Below are 18,598 nucleotides of genomic sequence, written 5' to 3' on the forward strand. Positions count from 1 at the left end.
AAAAACTTGTTAAAAAACTTAAAAAAAACTTAAAAAAAAAACTTTTTAAAAAAACTTGTTAAAAACTTACGTAAAAAAAACTTGTTAAAAAAGTTGTTAAAAAACCCGTAAAAAAAACCTGTTAAAAAACTTTAAAAAAAAACTTTAAAAAAACTTGTTAAAAAACTTAAAAAAAAAACTTGTTAAAAAACTTAAAAAAAACTTGTTAAAAAACTTAAAAAAAACGTTTTAAAAAAACTTGAAAAAACTTTTAAAAAAACTTGTTAAAAAACTTGTTAAAAAACTTGTTAAAAAACTTGTTAAAAAACTTGTTAAAAAACTTTAAAAAAAAAACATGTTAAAAAACTTGTTAAAAAACTTGTTAAATAACTTGTTAAAAAACTTGTTAAAAAACTTGTTAAAAAACTTTAAAAAAAAAAACTTTAAAAAAACTTGTTAAAAAACGTAAAAAAAAAACTTGTTAAAAAACTAAAAAAAAACTTTAAAAAAAACTTTAAAAAAAACTTGTTAGGGACGTGACTGACGGTCTGGGTTTGATGGCTGACGACGCCGCGGAGCTCCGTGTCAGGCCTCATTCTTACAATCTCCAGCTGTCACATCAAACCCTCTGATGCTGATGCTGCCCCCGCCACCGTGGCACCCCCGTGCAGCCCCACCAGGGCCCCATCATCAGTGGATAAATATCACCTTGGCCTCAGAAAAAAGCAGTTTTTAAAAAACTTTTTAAAAAACTTAAAAAAAAAAATAAAAAAAACTTGTTAAAAAACTTGTTAAAAAACTTGTTAAAAAACCTGTTAAAAAACTTTTTAAAAAACTTTTTAAAAAACTTAAAAAAAAAAATAAAAAAAACTTGTTAAAAAACTTGTTAGAAAACTTGTTAAAAAACTTGTTAAAAAACTTCAAAAAAAAACTTGTTAGAAAACTTGTTAAAAAACTTGTTAAAAAACTTGTTAAAAAACCTGTTAAAAAACTTGTTAAAAAACTTAAAAAAAAAACTTGTTAGAAAACTTGTTAAAAAACTTGTTAAAAAACTTTAAAAAAAAACTTGTTAGAAAACTTGTTAAAAAACTTGTTAAAAAACTTGTTAAAAAAACTTGTTAAAAAAATTGTTAAAAAACTTTTTAAAAAACTTGTTAAAAAACTTAAAAAAAAACTTGTTAAAAAACGTAAAAAAAACTTGTTAAAAACTAAAGAAAAACTTGTTAAAAAAGTTGTTAAAAAACCTGTAAAAAAACCTGTTAAAAAACTTTAAAAAAAAAATTAAAAAAAAACTTGTTAAAAAAACTTAAAAAAAAACTTGTTAAAAAACTTAAAAAAAACTTGTTAAAAAACTTAAAAAAACTTTTTAAAAAAACTTGAAAAAACTTTTAAAAAAACTTGTTAAAAAACTTGTTAAAAAACTTTAAAAAAACTTGTTAAAAAACTTTAAAAAAACATGTTAAAAAACTTGTTAAAAAACTTGTTAAAAAACTTGTTAAATAACTTGTTAAAAAACTTGTTAAAAAACTTGTTAAAAAACTTAGAAAAAAAAAACTTTAAAAAAACTTGTTAAAAAACGTAAAAAAAAAACTTGTTAAAAAACTAAAAAAAAACTTGTTAAAAAACTTGTTATAAAACTTTAAAAAAAACTTTAAAAAAAACTTGTTAGGGACGTGACTGACGGTCTGGGTTTGATGGCCCCATCATCAGTGGATAAATATCACCTTGGCCTCAGAAAAAAGCAGTTTTTAAAAAACTTTTTAAAAAACATAAAAAAAAACTTGTTAAAAGACTTGTTAAAAAACTTTAAAAAAAACTTGTTAAAAAACTTTTTTAAAAAAACTTGTTAAAAAACTTGTTAAAAAACTTGTTAAAAAACTTAAAAAAAAAACTTGTTAAAAAACTTTAAAAAACTTTAAAAAAAAACTTGAAAAAAAACTTGTTAGAAAACTTTAAAAAAAACTTGTTAAAAAACTTGTTTAAAAAACTTGTTAAAAAACTTGTTAAAAAACCTGTTAAAAAACCTGTTAAAAAACTTTTTAAAAAACTTTAAAAAAAACTTGTTAAAAAACTTAAAAAAAACTTGTTAAAAAAACTTGTTAAAAAACTTGTTAAAAACTTACGTAAAAAAAATTGTTAAAAAACTAAAGAAAAACTTGTTAAAAAACTTGTTAAAAAACCTGTTAAAAAACCTGTTAAAAAACTTAAAAAAAATAAACTTTAAAAAAAACTTAAAAAAACTTGTTAAAAAACTTTAAAAAAAAAACTTGTTAAAAAACTTTAAAAAAAACTTGTTAAAAAACTTAAAAAAACTTGTTAAAAAACTTAAAAAAAAACTTTTTAAAAAAACTTAAAAAAAACTTTAAAAAAACTTAAAAAAAAACTTTTAAAAAAACTTGTTAAAAAACTTGTTAAAAAACTTGTTAAAAAACTTTAAAAAAAAACTTGTTAAAAAACTTGTTAAAAAACTTGTTAAATAACTTGTTAAAAAACTTGTTAAAAAACTTGTTAAAAAACTTAAAAAAAAACTTTAAAAAAACTTGTTAAAAAACTTAAAAAAAAACTTGTTAAAAAACTTTTTTAAAAAAACTTGTTAAAAAACTTGTTAAAAAACTTGTTAAAAAACTTAAAAAAAAAACTTGTTAAAAAACTTTAAAAAACTTAAAAAAAAAACTTGAAAAAAAACTTGTTAGAAAACTTTAAAAAAAACTTGTTAAAAAACTTGTTTAAAAAACTTGTTAAAAAACTTGTTAAAAAACCTGTTAAAAAACCTGTTAAAAAACTTTTTAAAAAACTTTAAAAAAAACTTGTTAAAAAACTTAAAAAAAACTTGTTAAAAAAACTTGTTAAAAAACTTGTTAAAAACTTACGTAAAAAAAATTGTTAAAAAACTAAAGAAAAACTTGTTAAAAAACTTGTTAAAAAACCTGTTAAAAAACTTAAAAAAAATAAACTTTAAAAAAAACTTAAAAAAAACTTGTTAAAAAACTTTAAAAAAAAACTTGTTAAAAAACTTAAAAAAACTTGTTAAAAAACTTTAAAAAAAAAACTTGTTAAAAAACTTTAAAAAAAACTTGTTAAAAAACTTAAAAAAACTTGTTAAAAAACTTTAAAAAAAACTTTTTAAAAAAACTTTAAAAAAACTTTAAAAAAACTTAAAAAAAACTTTTAAAAAAACTTGTTAAAAAACTTGTTAAAAAACTTGTTAAAAAACTTTAAAAAAAAAACTTGTTAAAAAACTTGTTAAAAAACTTGTTAAATAACTTGTTAAAAAACTTGTTAAAAAACTTGTTAAAAAACTTAAAAAAAAAACTTGTTAAAAAACTTTAAAAAACTTTAAAAAAAAACTTGAAAAAAAACTTGTTAGAAAACTTAAAAAAAAACTTGTTAAAAAACTTGTTTAAAAAACTTGTTAAAAAACTTGTTAAAAAACCTGTTAAAAAACCTGTTAAAAAACTTTTTAAAAAACTTAAAAAAAAACTTGTTAAAAAACTTAAAAAAAACTTGTTAAAAAAACTTGTTAAAAAACTTGTTAAAAACTTACGTAAAAAAAATTGTTAAAAAACTAAAGAAAAACTTGTTAAAAAACTTGTTAAAAAACCTGTTAAAAAACCTGTTAAAAAACTTAAAAAAAATAAACTTTAAAAAAAACTTAAAAAAACTTGTTAAAAAACTTTAAAAAAAAACTTGTTAAAAAACTTTAAAAAAAAAACTTGTTAAAAAACTTAAAAAAACTTGTTAAAAAACTTAAAAAAAAAACTTTTTAAAAAAACTTAAAAAAAACTTTAAAAAAACTTTAAAAAAAACTTTTAAAAAAACTTGTTAAAAAACTTGTTAAAAAACTTGTTAAAAAACTTGTTAAAAAACTTTAAAAAAAACTTGTTAAAAAACTTGTTAAAAAACTTGTTAAATAACTTGTTAAAAAACTTGTTAAAAAACTTGTTAAAAAACCTGTTAAAAAACCTGTTAAAAAACTTAAAAAAAATAAACTTTAAAAAAAACTTAAAAAAACTTGTTAAAAAACTTTAAAAAAAAAACTTGTTAAAAAACTTTAAAAAAAAACTTGTTAAAAAACTTAAAAAAACTTGTTAAAAAACTTTAAAAAAAACTTTTTAAAAAAACTTAAAAAAAACTTTAAAAAAACTTAAAAAAAAACTTTTAAAAAAACTTGTTAAAAAACTTGTTAAAAAACTTGTTAAAAAACTTTAAAAAAAAACTTGTTAAAAAACTTGTTAAAAAACTTGTTAAATAACTTGTTAAAAAACTTGTTAAAAAACTTGTTAAAAAACTTAAAAAAAAACTTTAAAAAAACTTGTTAAAAAACTTAAAAAAAAACTTGTTAAAAAACTTTTTTAAAAAAACTTGTTAAAAAACTTGTTAAAAAACTTAAAAAAAAAACTTGTTAAAAAACTTTAAAAAACTTAAAAAAAAAACTTGAAAAAAAACTTGTTAGAAAACTTTAAAAAAAACTTGTTAAAAAACTTGTTTAAAAAACTTGTTAAAAAACTTGTTAAAAAACCTGTTAAAAAACCTGTTAAAAAACTTTTTAAAAAACTTAAAAAAAAACTTGTTAAAAAACTTAAAAAAAACTTGTTAAAAAAACTTGTTAAAAAACTTGTTAAAAACTTACGTAAAAAAAATTGTTAAAAAACTAAAGAAAAACTTGTTAAAAAACTTGTTAAAAAACCTGTTAAAAAACCTGTTAAAAAACTTAAAAAAAAATAAACTTTAAAAAAAACTTAAAAAAACTTGTTAAAAAACTTTTAAAAAAAACTTGTTAAAAAACTTAAAAAAACTTGTTAAAAAACTTTAAAAAAAAAACTTGTTAAAAAACTTTAAAAAAAACTTGTTAAAAAACTTAAAAAAACTTGTTTAAAAACTTTAAAAAAAAACTTTTTAAAAAAACTTTAAAAAAACTTTAAAAAAACTTAAAAAAAACTTTTAAAAAAACTTGTTAAAAAACTTGTTAAAAAACTTGTTAAAAAACTTTAAAAAAAAACTTGTTAAAAAACTTGTTAAAAAACTTGTTAAATAACTTGTTAAAAAACTTGTTAAAAAACTTGTTAAAAAACTTAAAAAAAAAACTTGTTAAAAAACTTTAAAAAACTTTAAAAAAAAACTTGAAAAAAAACTTGTTAGAAAACTTTAAAAAAAACTTGTTAAAAAACTTGTTTAAAAAACTTGTTAAAAAACTTGTTAAAAAACCTGTTAAAAAACCTGTTAAAAAACTTTTTAAAAAACTTAAAAAAAAACTTGTTAAAAAACTTAAAAAAAACTTGTTAAAAAAACTTGTTAAAAAACTTGTTAAAAACTTACGTAAAAAAAATTGTTAAAAAACTAAAGAAAAACTTGTTAAAAAACTTGTTAAAAAACCTGTTAAAAAACCTGTTAAAAAACTTAAAAAAAATAAACTTTAAAAAAAACTTAAAAAAACTTGTTAAAAAACTTTAAAAAAAAACTTGTTAAAAAACTTTAAAAAAAAAACTTGTTAAAAAACTTAAAAAAACTTGTTAAAAAACTTAAAAAAAAAACTTTTTAAAAAAACTTAAAAAAAACTTTAAAAAAACTTTAAAAAAAACTTTTAAAAAAACTTGTTAAAAAACTTGTTAAAAAACTTGTTAAAAAACTTGTTAAAAAACTTTAAAAAAAACTTGTTAAAAAACTTGTTAAAAAACTTGTTAAATAACTTGTTAAAAAACTTGTTAAAAAACTTGTTAAAAAACTTAAAAAAAAACTTTAAAAAAAACTTGTTAAAAAACTTTAAAAAAAAACTTTAAAAAAAAACTTACAAAAAACTTGTTAAAAATCTTGTTAAAAAACTTGTTAAAAAACGTAAAAAAAAAACTTGTTAAAAAACTAAAAAAAAACTTGTTAAAAACTTGTTATAAAACTTTAAAAAAACTTTTTTTAAAAACTTGTTAGGGACGTGACTGACGGTCTGGGTTTGATGGCTGACGAGGCCGCGTGTCCGTGTCAGGCCTCATTCTTACAATCTCCAGCTGTCACATCAAACCCTCTGATGCTGATGCTGCCCCCGCCACCGTGGCACCCCCGTGCAGCCCCACCAGGGCCCCATCATCAGTGGATAAATATCACCTTGGCCTCAGAAAAAAAAAAGGCCTTCTCGACCATCTCCCAGCAGGCCACCAAAGCCTTTTGGTTCGAAACCAAAAGGAATCGAACCATCCACTCTTGTAAAATGTTGGTAGTTGTCTTGTTCTAACAGCTCGGCTCTTCCAAGCTATCACGTTTGTAGCTGGGAATGAAGTCAACATGCAGAAATGAAATAGGAATGTTAAAAAACTTGTTAAAAAACTTGTTTAAAAACTTGTTAAAAAAACTTGTTAAAAAACTTAAAAAAAAACTTTTAAAAAAACTTTAAAAAAAATTGTTAAAAAACTTAAAAAAAATTGTTAAAAAACTTGTTAAAAAACTTAAAAAAAACTTGTTAAAAAAAGTTGTTAAAAAACTTTTAAAAAACTTGTTAAAAAACTTAAAAAACTTTTTTTTTAAAATTGTTTAAAAACTTAAAAAAAACTTGTTAAAAAACTTTTTTAAAAAACTTGTTAAAAAACTTAAATAAACTTGTTAAAAAACTTTTAAATTTTTTTTTAATTTGTTAAAAAACTTGAAAAAAAACTTGTTAAAAAAAACTTAAAAAAAAAAATTTAACTAGTTAAAAAACTTGTTAAAAAACTTGTTAAAAAACTTGTTAAAAAACTTAAAAAAAACTTGTTAAAAAAACTTTAAAAATCTTGTTAAAAAACTTAAATTTTTTTTAATTTCTTAAAAAACTTAAAAAAAACTTGTTAAAAAACTTAAAAAAAACTTTTTAAAAAACTTAAAAAAAATTTTTTAAACTTGTTAAAGAACTTGTTAAAAAATGTTAAAAATATTTAAAAAAAACATTAGCATCTCCATCACTCGCTCTTGTCCTCGGTTTTTTATAATATAGGGTAATATGTCGGGTTTAAATATCCTGATTAATAATAATTATTATTATTATTAGTAATCACCCTCATCAAAGGTAAAGTTTGCTCAGCTTTGGGTTTTACATGATTATTAATAAATATCTGAAAAAATGTTGCACTTATGGTTGAATATATGTTTTATATTTTTTTTATGTATACATATATATCATATGTTTTTTAAAATGATTCAACCCGTGAAATGTATTATTATTATTATTATTATTATTATTATTATTATTATTATTATTATTATTATTATTATTATTATTATTATTATTATTATTATTATTATTATTATTATTATTATTAAGATATGCCTTTATTTGTCCCTCAGTAGGGAAATTTGCAAAAAAATAATTTAAAAAAATAAAATTAATAATTTTATATATTATATATATAATAACAATTATTATATATAGAATAATTATTATTATATTATTACATTATCATTGTCATTTGAGTGCATTTTTCCTTCTATTGGCTCACATCGCCCTCTAGTGGCTAACATCCAAATTAGCTCAACCTGGTGGTTGAAGTATCACCTTCCAGTTAGACAGTAATATATATTTTATATGTAATATTTCATGAGAAATCACATATATGTTATGATATGGTTAATTTTAGGGCTAAATGTGATTCATGTGCTGACATCTCCAATATCACTGTGTTGTACTGCAATCCTACCGTGTTGTACTCCAATCCAACCATGGTGTACTCCAACCCCACTGTGTTGTATTGTACTCCAATCACACTGTGTTGTACTCCAATCCCACCGTGTTGTGTTTTACTCCAACCCCACCGTATAGTACTCCAATCCTTGTTTCGTTGTACTCAATCCCACTGTGTTGTGTTGTACTTCAATCCCACTGTGTTGTGTTGTACTCCAACCCCACCGTGTTGTACTTCAATCCCACAGTGTTTTCTTGTACTCCAACCCCACCATGTTTTGTTGTACTCCAATCCCACAGTTTTGTGTTGTGTTGTACTCCAATCCCACCATGTTTTGTTGTACTCTAATCCCACAGTTTTGTGTTGTCTAGTACTCCAATCCCACCATGTTTTGTTGTACTCCAATCCCACAGTGTTGTTGTGTAGTACTCCAATCCCACCATGTTTTGTTGTGTAGTACTCCAATCCCACAGTGTTGTGTTGTGTAGTACTCCAATCCCACAGTGTTGTGTTGTGTAGTACTCCAATCCCACAGTGTTGTGTTGTACTCCAATCCCACAGTGTTGTGTTGTACTCCAATCAAACAGTGCTGTACTCAATCCCACAGTGTTGTGTTGTACTCCAACCCCACAGTGTTGTGTTGTACTCCAACCCCACAGTGTTGTACTCCAATCCCACCATGTTGTGTTGTGTTGTACTCCAACCCCACCGTGTAGTACTCCAATCCCACAGTGTTGTGTTGTGTAGTACTCCAATCCCACCATGTTTTGTTGTACTCCAATCCCACAGTGTTGTGTTGTACTCCAACCCCACCGTGTTGTACTCCAATCCCACCATGTTTTGTTGTACTCTAATCCCACAGTGTTGTGTTGTCTAGTACTCCAATCCCACCATGTTTTGTTGTACTCCAATCCCACAGTGTTTTGTTGTACTCCAATCCCACAGTGTTGTGTTGTCTAGTACTCCAATCCCACCATGTTTTGTTGTACTCCAATCCCACAGTGTTGTGTTGTACTCCAACCCCACCGTGTTGTACTCCAATCCCACCATGTTTTGTTGTACTCTAATCCCACAGTGTTGTGTTGTCTAGTACTCCAATCCCACCATGTTTTGTTGTACTCCAATCCCACAGTGTTTTGTTGTACTCCAATCCCACAGTGTTGTGTTGTGTTGTACTCCAATCCCACCATGTTTTGTTGTACTCCAATCCCACCATGTTTTGTAGTACTCCAATCCCACACTGTTGTGTTGTGTAGTACTCCAATCCCACCATGTTTTGTTGTACTCCAATCCCACAGTATTGTGCTGTACTCCAATCACTCCCAAAGCACATGTGGTTACATAATCCTTCCACCAGGGGGCAGTGTTCTCCCATAAACATTCATTTAGGATAACACCCCCCTTTCACCCCCCCAGCCAGCCTGTTAGGAGTATTAATAGGAGGCAGATGTACTGCGGCATTAATCTGCAGTTACTTATGCATTCCAGACTTATTAATATCAAAAATGAATCAAATAAACGTAAAACTACTTCAAATGTTCAGGGAGTTAAAAGCCATCAATTTAGCTTCTACGTCTGGGAGATCACATGACCCATCACATGACCCATCACATGACCCATCAGCGGCGTGGAGGAACTCCGTATTACTTAACTTCTGCAAGGCGGCCATTAAATGACACTTGGGCCCATAAGGGCATGCCCATAATGCATCAGAATCTTGACAGTTCCACGGAATTTTAACTTAGTAGAACACCTTGTTGGTTAACCGGGAATATTCTTCACGTTGTCATTCCGGGCGATCCCAGCAAGGAAGGGAGACAGATTAACCGGAGAGGATTATGTTCTACTTTCCGTCTGGGAAGCATTTCGGAAGAAAGCAGGAAAAAGAGTTTGTTGGTGATGTAAACACTGGAAGTACGATCAACGCTTGGGTTTTATTTCCAAGGAATTTTGATACGGGAAATGAAGGAAATAATCCGTCATATTAATGATTCCATCCGTCACAGAAAATATTTGATGATTTTCCACGGATTTGATCGGGAAGTGCGATCGGAAATATGAAAAGCTGGAGGATCTAGCGAATGCCAACACGACTCATTCGTCTTCTGTCATGGAGCCAGAAGCCGAAGAAAGGGGGGGTTCAGACTTCCCGCTCCCCCGCTACGTGGTCCAGATCTTCCCGGTTGATCCCTAGACTGGTCCTGGGTCTTCCCCGAAGCTTCCAACCGGTCGGACGTGCCCTACAGGTCGGTCCTACAGTCGGTCCCACAGGTCGGTCCTACAGGCCGGTCCTACAGGTCGGTCCTACAAGCTGGTCCTACGGCCGGTCCCATGGCCGGTCCTTACAGCCTATCCTTACGGCCGGTACTACGGCTGGTCCTACAAGCCAGTCCTACAGGTCGGTCCTACAAGCCAGTCCTACGGCCGGTCCTACAGGCTGGTCCTACGGCCGTTCCTACAAGCCGGTCCTACGGCCGGTCCTACAGCCGGTCCTACAGGTTGGGCCTACAAGCCAGTCCTACAGGTCGGTGCTACAGGCCAGTTCTACGGTCGGTCCTATGGCCGGTCCTTTGGCCGGTCCTACGGCCGGTCCTACGGCCGGTCCTACTGGCTTCTCCTATGGCCGGTCCCACGGCCGATCCTATAGGCCGGTCCTACGGGCCGGTCCTACAAGCCGGTCCTATGACCGGTCCTACAGGCCGGTCCTTACGGCCGGTACTGCGGCCGGTCCTACAGGCTGGTCCTACGGCCGGTCCCATGGCCGGTCCCATGGCCGGTCCTACAGGCCGGTCCTACGGCCGGTTCTACAGGCCGGTCCTTACGGCCGGTACTACGGCTGGTCCTACAGGCCGGTCCTACAGGCCGGGTCGGTCCTACAGGCCGGTCCTACAGGTCGGTTCTACGGCCGGTCCTACAGGCCGGTCTGGTCCTACAGGCCGGTCCTACGGTCGGTCCTATGGCCGGTCCTTATGGTCGGTCCTACGGCCGGTCCTACGGCAGTTACTTACAAGCAGTTACTTACAAGAATATGGTATTATTTTCAGGAAAAATAAATAACATTTTAGTAGCACAAAGTTGAAATACGTTCCGGGTCTGGGAACTCCTTGGTGTGCTCCCGGTGGAGCTGGAGGAGGTGGCCGGGGGCCGGGAAGTCTGGGCTTCCTTACTGAGACTGCTGGAATGGATGGATGAAAGTTGAAATATTACTATTAAGTCTAAATATTCATAGCCAAAAGTCCAAATTATGAGAAGAAAACTGAAAAAAAAATTGCTTCGGTTTTTGTCAGAGATTTTATTAATACGAATAAACAAATAACAAAAACCAAGGCTCTGCTGTATTTCGGTTCCAACGTATGGAGCCGTCCAGGACCCACTTCCGGGTCGGGGCGCATTATTCCGAGGTCAGTCCAAGGTATGACCGACATTTACGTCACAACGCCGTGACACGGAGCTCATCAGGTTATGGTGTTGTACCGACAACCTCCGTCCCGCCGTCATTACGACCCTGCCCTGCTTCTTGGATGGATTACTATTCTATTCCCAAACACTCACATTCCGGATATGGAAGCTTCGTGTCCGCATGAATGATTCGAAAAGTCTGGACTGTACAGTTGGCGTTGACTCCGACAGGGAATCCTCCCCAGCGTCGGAATTCTTCCCAATTCAGCGTGGCCCCCTGTTCCCCTGGTGTGAGTCTCTGTGGTTCTCAGAAGGCTTAGGGTCCCCCCTCAGGTCGCCCACAACAGCTCGGAGGGTTCTGAATTTGTCCGTTCTGGTACTCGGGGGTCCCTGATGCCTGATATCCGAACCCTGAGACGCACTGAGGGAGCGCACCGCCGCGAGGCCGCGCTCCTTCCTGGAAGGACGACGCGGTGTGGTCCTGGTACCGAGGTCCTCCGGGTGTTCCATGTCTCGGATGACTTCGCACAAATACCGGGCCAGGTCCTGGCTGGAGAAGGAGAGGGGTTTCTTGGAGCGGCGAAGCGTCAAAGGAGACGAGAGGGTCTCGGTCTCTGATGGGGGGACGGCGAGGCGCAGGGCGATGATGGCGCTGCCGTTCCCGTTAGACAGTCCCGTTCGTTTCTCATCGTGGGGGGGCTTGTTCTCCGGGCAGGAAACTAGGCTTTGTGGGTAGCTGTAGCGGAGGGACTGCGCCGGGCTCGGTTGGAGGGACCGCTGCAGTTCCACCATGTTGAAAGCATTCTGGGACACGACACAGAGAAGATCGAATTAATAAAAACGATATTTTTAGGAACATTAGGCTAATTGACTCCGGGGGAGACGATCTTGTACACAATTCCCACTGATGGCGTGCGTGGCGACCTAAAGCCCAGGTCACGGCCGCTTGCATGGGTTCCTGCCGCCCACAAAACGTAGTACTTGGCGTGTAACGTGCTGGTCTTTGAGCCGCATTTGTACGTCCTTCGTACAGCCAATGTCTAAAAGGTTGTATTTTCTCATCTCTTATTATGTCTTATGTATGTCTAAAATGTTGTATTTTCTTATGTCTTATGTATGTCTAAAATGTTGTATTTTCTTATCTCTTTTTATGTCTTATGTATGTCTAAAATGTTGTATTTTCTTATGTCTTATTATGTCTTGTATATGTCTAAAATGATGTATTTTCTTATGTCTTTTATGTCTTATGTATGTCTAAAATGTTGTATTTTCTTATCTCTTATTATGTCTAAAATGTTGTATTTTCTTATCTCTTATTATGTCTTATGTATGTCTAAAATGTTGTATTTTCTTATGTCTTATTATGTCTTGTGTATGTCTAAAATGTTGTATTTTCTTATGTCTTTTTATGTCTAAAATGTTGTATTTTCTTATCTCTTATTATGTCTTATGTATGTCTAAAATGTTGTATTTTCTCGTCTTATTATGTCTTATGAATGTCTAAAATGTTGTATTTTCTTATGTCTTATGTATGTTTAAAATGTTGTATTTTCTTATCTCTTATTATGTCTAAGATGTTGTATTTTCTCATCTCTTATTATGTCTTATGTATGTCTAAAATATTGTATTTTCTTATGTCTTATTATGTCTTGTGTATGTCTAAAATGTTGTATTTTCTTATGTCTTTTCATGTCTTATGTATGTCTAAAATGTTGTATTTTCTTATGTCATATGTATGTTTAAAATGTCATATTTTCTTATGTCTTATGTATGTCTAAAATGTTGTATTTTCTTATGTCATATGTATGTTTAAAATGTCATATTTTCTTATGTCTTATGTATGTCTAAAATGTTGTTTTTTCTTATGTCTTCTTATGTCTAATGTATGTCTAAAATGTCATATTTTCTTATGTCTTATGTATGTCTAAAATGTTGTATTTTCTTATGTCTTATTATGTCTTATGTATGTGTAAAATGTTGTATTTTCTTATGTCTTATGTATGTCTAAAATGTTGTATTTTCTTATGTCTTATTATGTCTAAAATGTTGTATTGTCTTATGTCTTATGTCTTATGTATGTCTAAAATTTTGTATTTTCTTATTTCTTATTATGTCTAAAATGTTGTATTTTCTTATGTCTTTTTATGTGTTATGTATGTCTAAAATGTTGTATTTTCTTATGTCTTGTATATGTCTAAAGTTTAGTATTTTCTTATGTCTTATTATGTGTTATGTATGTCTAAAATGTAGTATTTTCTTATGTCTTATTATGTCTTATGGATGTCTAAAATGATGTATTTTCTTATGTCTTATGTATGTCTAAAATGTGGTATTTTCTTATGTCTTATCATGTCTTATGTATGTCATATACAGTCTATGATAAATGCCTAAAAATATCCATATCATACTTTTTTAATACCGATACAGTATCGTGAAGAGTAGTATCAAGAAGTATCACGATATATATATATTTAAACAATATTTTCCTACACCGCTACTACAGAGCTGAGTTTGAAATTGGTGTTAATGAAATGACGGGTCATATGACCTGGTATTTGGGTACGTGTCGAGTCCATACCAATATCCAATGTCGAGACCGATACCAATATCGTCAAATATAAAGATAAAAATATAAAGATATCATCAGACATCCTTCCAAAAATAATCTCACTGGAAACAAGACAAAAAATGTCATCCAAATGTCACCCCCCCATGTCAGAATGGAGAGTGAAGTTTAAACAGAATAAGAATGACACACCGCCATCGTCAATGCCCCCCCCCCAGACCACCCACCACCCCCGCATGATTCATTGCCTGCAACTATATTGACTTTCAGCTATATTTACAACAATAAAACTGTTTTAACACCGACCCTTGATATTAGGACTAAACCCACGGCCCGCGGGCCAAATGTGGCCCGCAGGACACTACTTTGAGGCCCCCGCCTTGATATGAAAGTTTAATGTTTGATACGGATGCTGAATGGTATCATGTACCCGGAAAAAAATATTACGTTTTAATTAATGTTCATGTTAAAGGTTAAATAACTGTTAATAGTTATCCTCCCTATCCGTGTGGAAGTGGTAATTTAAGTTTAAAGGAAATAACTTGAAGGCTACCGTTTAGGTCGCTAGCTGTCTAGTTTTTCGAGTTAGCATGTGGCTAAAGACCCTGCAGTTGCGCAATATGTTGTAAATAAGAAAAGTATAAATGTGACTATAGTCGTGTTTTGCCATGTCTACAGGGCTCTAATAATGCTTTATTAATTTTAATATGAAAAAATAATTTGTCTACCCACTAACTATATGTGGTTTTTATTATTTGCCGTTTTATTATTATTATTATTATTATATTCATTTATTAGTAATTGATTGATTTTTATTTATTCTTGATTTATTTATTTTTCATGTTATTTTGTGTAGAAAAATAAAAATGAAGATATTTGAGAACAGTGGAATATTTTATCAGAACTTTTCTTGTAGAAAATTGGAACCAAAGCGAAGTTTTTTTTAATTTTTTTGTTTTTAATAATTTAATTTTAATAATTTTTTTTAAAAACCTGATGCGGCCCAGACCCTAGCTCCAGTGGCCCCCGGGTAAATTGAGTTTGAGACCCCTGGACTAAACCCTTGCCTGATTCTGCTGATATATTACACATTATATCATATATGCTGATTATATATATATATATATACATATTCATAACGCATATGAATGTGTCTGCAAAAAAGTCCTTTCTGTCTCCACTTCAGACAGAGTTGTAATGCTCCACTTTTTTTGTGCGAGGCCGTCAACTCTGCTTCGCTTCCACTCACATTTCAGGACCTCAGCATAATTTCGCCCGGCGGCGTTCTGCAAATCAAAGGCAAGCAAGGCCGCTCTTGATAGACGGCAGCTTGGAAAATAAATCAGACATTTCATCATTCAACAGGTCTGAGTCAGAGCTGACATTGCAGGTATGCGTCAACCGTGGCGGCCGCCGCCAGTGGCCACGATGCCGATCAGTCGTAATAAACATATCAAAGGGAATTCTGCTACCGGGATTCAGAACTGATTTTTTACACTCGCAGAGTTAGACAAAAATGTCGAAAATCAAAAACAACATGGTGGTTATGGTTCTTTGAGGATTTAGTCGGAATGGAATATTTTCTCACTGAATGGACTAATACACCGATATGCGGTTAGATGGAACGTTCCTGGTCATCATGGATGGAACGGATCGCTTGGATCGCTGGACATTGGCTGGGGGGCTGATTGAATAAAATAAAATTAAATAAAAATTAATTTAAAAAAAATTAAGTATATTCGGAAAGCAGGAAGTGAACTAAAAATAAAATAAAATTAAAGTAAATAAAAAATAAAAATAAAAACAAAAAAACTAAAATCCAAAATAAACAAAAAAATTAAATAAAATAAAAATAAATAAAATAAAATAAAATAAAATAAAATAAAATAAAATAAAATAAAATAAAATAAAATAAAATAAAATTAAATTAAATTAAATTAAATTAAATTAAATTAAATTAAATTAAAACAAAAAAACTTAAAACTATATTAGAAAAGCACGAAGTGAACAAACAAAAACAAACGAAAAAAATTAAAACAAACAAAAAAAAAACTATATTAGGAAAGCAGGAAGTGAACAAATGTAAGAGTTACTGATTGTAAAAGTACCAGATGGAGGGGTAGGATGGGGGGGTTTGGTTTGGTGGCTGCTGGATTGGGTCTCTTGCTTGACTTGAGGCTGCTGGGTTCAGAGGTCCAAAACCAAAAATTAAATTAAATTAAATTAAATTAAATTAAATTAAATTAAATTAAATTAAATTAAATTAAATTAAATTAAATTAAATTAAATTAAATTAAATTAAATTAAATTAAATTAAATTAAAACAAAAAAACTTAAAACTATATTAGGAAAGCAGGAAGTGAACAAACAAAAAATTAAATAAAATTAAAAAATTTAAATAAAAAATTAAAACAAAAAAAACTTAAAACTATATTAGGAAAGCAGGAAGTGAACAAACAAAAAATAAAAAAAACCTTAAAACTATATTAGGAAAGCAGGAAGTGAACAAACAAAAAATTAAATAAAATAAAAAATTAAAATAAAAAATGAAAAAAAAACTTAAAACTATATTATGAAAGCAGGAAGTGAACAAACAAACAAAAAAATTAAACTAAAAAATTAAGACCAAAAAAACTCCAGTGCTGGCATTGTAATTGCTTCTATTCTAAAAAAGTCCTGCCCTGTTAAAAGAACCCAACACTTAATAATAATATAATTCAATAATAGCGCTAACATTTTGTTCGCTAGGACTGTATTCCAACCCTAACCCTAATGCTACCCCAAAAAACTGTAAGAACCCATTTCAGTAATAAGTGGTACCTGCTAAGACTCCATATGCCGCAATTTATTTGAGCCAATGTTCATATGCTATGGTAGGTGCTGCTGTTTTGGTTAGCAAAATTGCTTCATGTTCTGTTTTAAGTCAAAAAAGGCACCCAGAAGTTGACTGAAATATTTTATATGGACTTAAGTATCATAGGCATACCTGGTCCTGCTCCCCTCCTCCTTCCTCGTCGTAGTTGAGCACGTTCTCTCGGATGTCCTCCCACTCGCCGTGTTGCGCCGACACGTGGTACACGCCCTCTTTCAGGCCCTTGTGTCTCCTCCAGCAGGAATACAGAAAGAGGCCCAGCATCAACACTGAGGGGTGCCAGAGAGAAGGTTAACTTCAGCTCGGTGTGGGGGGGTACGCCGTCACACACACAATCAACATGGCGGTCATCATCACGTCGGTATTTAAGGTTGGGCGGCATTTCAATTTGAAGCTAACGCTACTAATTATGATTCCTTTGGTTTGATTCCGGTTCTTAATAATTCTTGATTTTGGTGCGTTATTTTTTTTAATGATCTGTATATTTGTTATGTCTGCAGTTCTGTGTTCTATGCAGTTTTTGTAATGTTCATACGAAGTTGACATGGAACGCAAGCTCAGTACTAGAATCGGTCTGTTCAAGCGATGGGCGATTGCAAAAAGATGTGTGAATTTGGATTTTTGAAAATTTTGTGATTTTTTTTTTTATTTCAAATGAGGGATCTGGGGGAGCTGCTTTTTTAGACATAGACATAGACTTAATGGAGTCTATGTCTCGTTATTGTCATTGCACAATAACACAGCAGTGAAATTGCCAACGAAATGTCGTTGCCTGGCTCCTGTGTAATAATAAAAATAAAAAAATAAAAAAATAAATAAATAATAAAAAATAAATAATAGAATAGATTACATCAAATATTTAATTTAATAGTTTAATATGTAATATTTAAATTTTTTTAATTTTTTAATATTTAATGTTAATAGTTTATTTTAATAGTTACATTTTTAATATTTTAATATTTAATATGTTAATAGTTTAATATTTTAATATTTTAATATTTTAATATTTTAATATTTTAATATTTTAATATTTTAATATTTTAATATTTTAATATTTTATTTATTATAATTTAATTTAATAGATAGATTACATCAAATATTCAATAATTTTTATTTTCGTTCTTCATAGAAAAATATATGCATTCAATATATATAGTTTACTTTTTATGTCGTTGCCTGGCTCCCGTGTAATAATAAATAGTAAATAGTAAATAGTAAATAATAAATAATAAATAATAAATAAATAATAAATAATAAATAAATAATAAATAATAAATAATAAATAATAAATAATAAATAATAATGTGGAGAATAAATAGATTACATCAAATATTTAATTTAATATTTTAATATTTAATTTATTATAATTTAATAAATAGATTATATCAAATATTTAATAATTTTTATTTTCATTCTTCATAGAAAAATATATGCATTCAATATATATATAGTTTACTTTTCATGTTGTTGCCTGGCTCCCGTGTAATAATAAATAATAAATAATAATGTGGAGAATAGATTGCAGCAAACATTTAATTTAATATTTTAATATTTCATATTTCATATTTAATTAAATATTTAATTTAATTTAATAAATAGATTACATCAAATATTTAATAATTTTATTTCTGTTCTTTGTAGAAAAATATATGCATTCAATATATATATAGTTTTTATATTTTCATGTCGTTGCCTGGCTCCCGTGTAATAATAAATAATAAATAATAATGTGGAGAATAAATAGATTACATCAAATATTTAATCTAATATTTTAATATTTACTATTTTACTATTTTACTATTTTATTTATTATAATTTAATTTAATAAATAGATTACATCAAATATTTAATAATTCTTATTTTCGTTCTTCATAGAAAAAATATATGCATTCAATATATATATATAGTTTACTTTTTATGTCGTTATAATAAATAATAAATAATAAATAATAATGTGGAGAATAAATAGATTACATCAAATATTTAATTTAATATTTTTGTATTTAATATTTTAATATTTAATATATATTGATATTTTAATATTAATAATATTTTGCCAGACTTTTGCAGTACTTAGTATTCAGCTAGAAAGTAAGAACGCAAATATTTTAAATATTCCGAACTTCCGAAAAATAACACAAA

General features: G+C 29.2%; 1 protein-coding gene across 1 annotated transcript in view; it reads right to left on the reverse strand.

Annotated features, from left to right (window-relative positions):
- Positions 1–10,714: 10,714 nt before the first annotated feature.
- LOC131138558 (neural-cadherin-like) overlaps positions 10,715–18,598 on the reverse strand; it is a 148,022-nt gene continuing 140,138 nt past the window's right edge. Inside the window, exons 32-33 of the mRNA XM_058087570.1 lie at positions 16,571–16,725; positions 10,715–11,822 (exon numbers count right to left, since the gene is read on the reverse strand). Of these exons, the coding sequence (XP_057943553.1) occupies positions 11,283–11,822; positions 16,571–16,725 (695 nt within the window). The 3' untranslated portion in view covers positions 10,715–11,282. The remainder of the gene's footprint in view (positions 11,823–16,570; positions 16,726–18,598) is intronic.

Source organism: Doryrhamphus excisus, chromosome 11, assembly GCF_030265055.1.
Source record: "Doryrhamphus excisus isolate RoL2022-K1 chromosome 11, RoL_Dexc_1.0, whole genome shotgun sequence".
Taxonomy (NCBI): Eukaryota; Metazoa; Chordata; class Actinopteri; order Syngnathiformes; family Syngnathidae; genus Doryrhamphus; species Doryrhamphus excisus.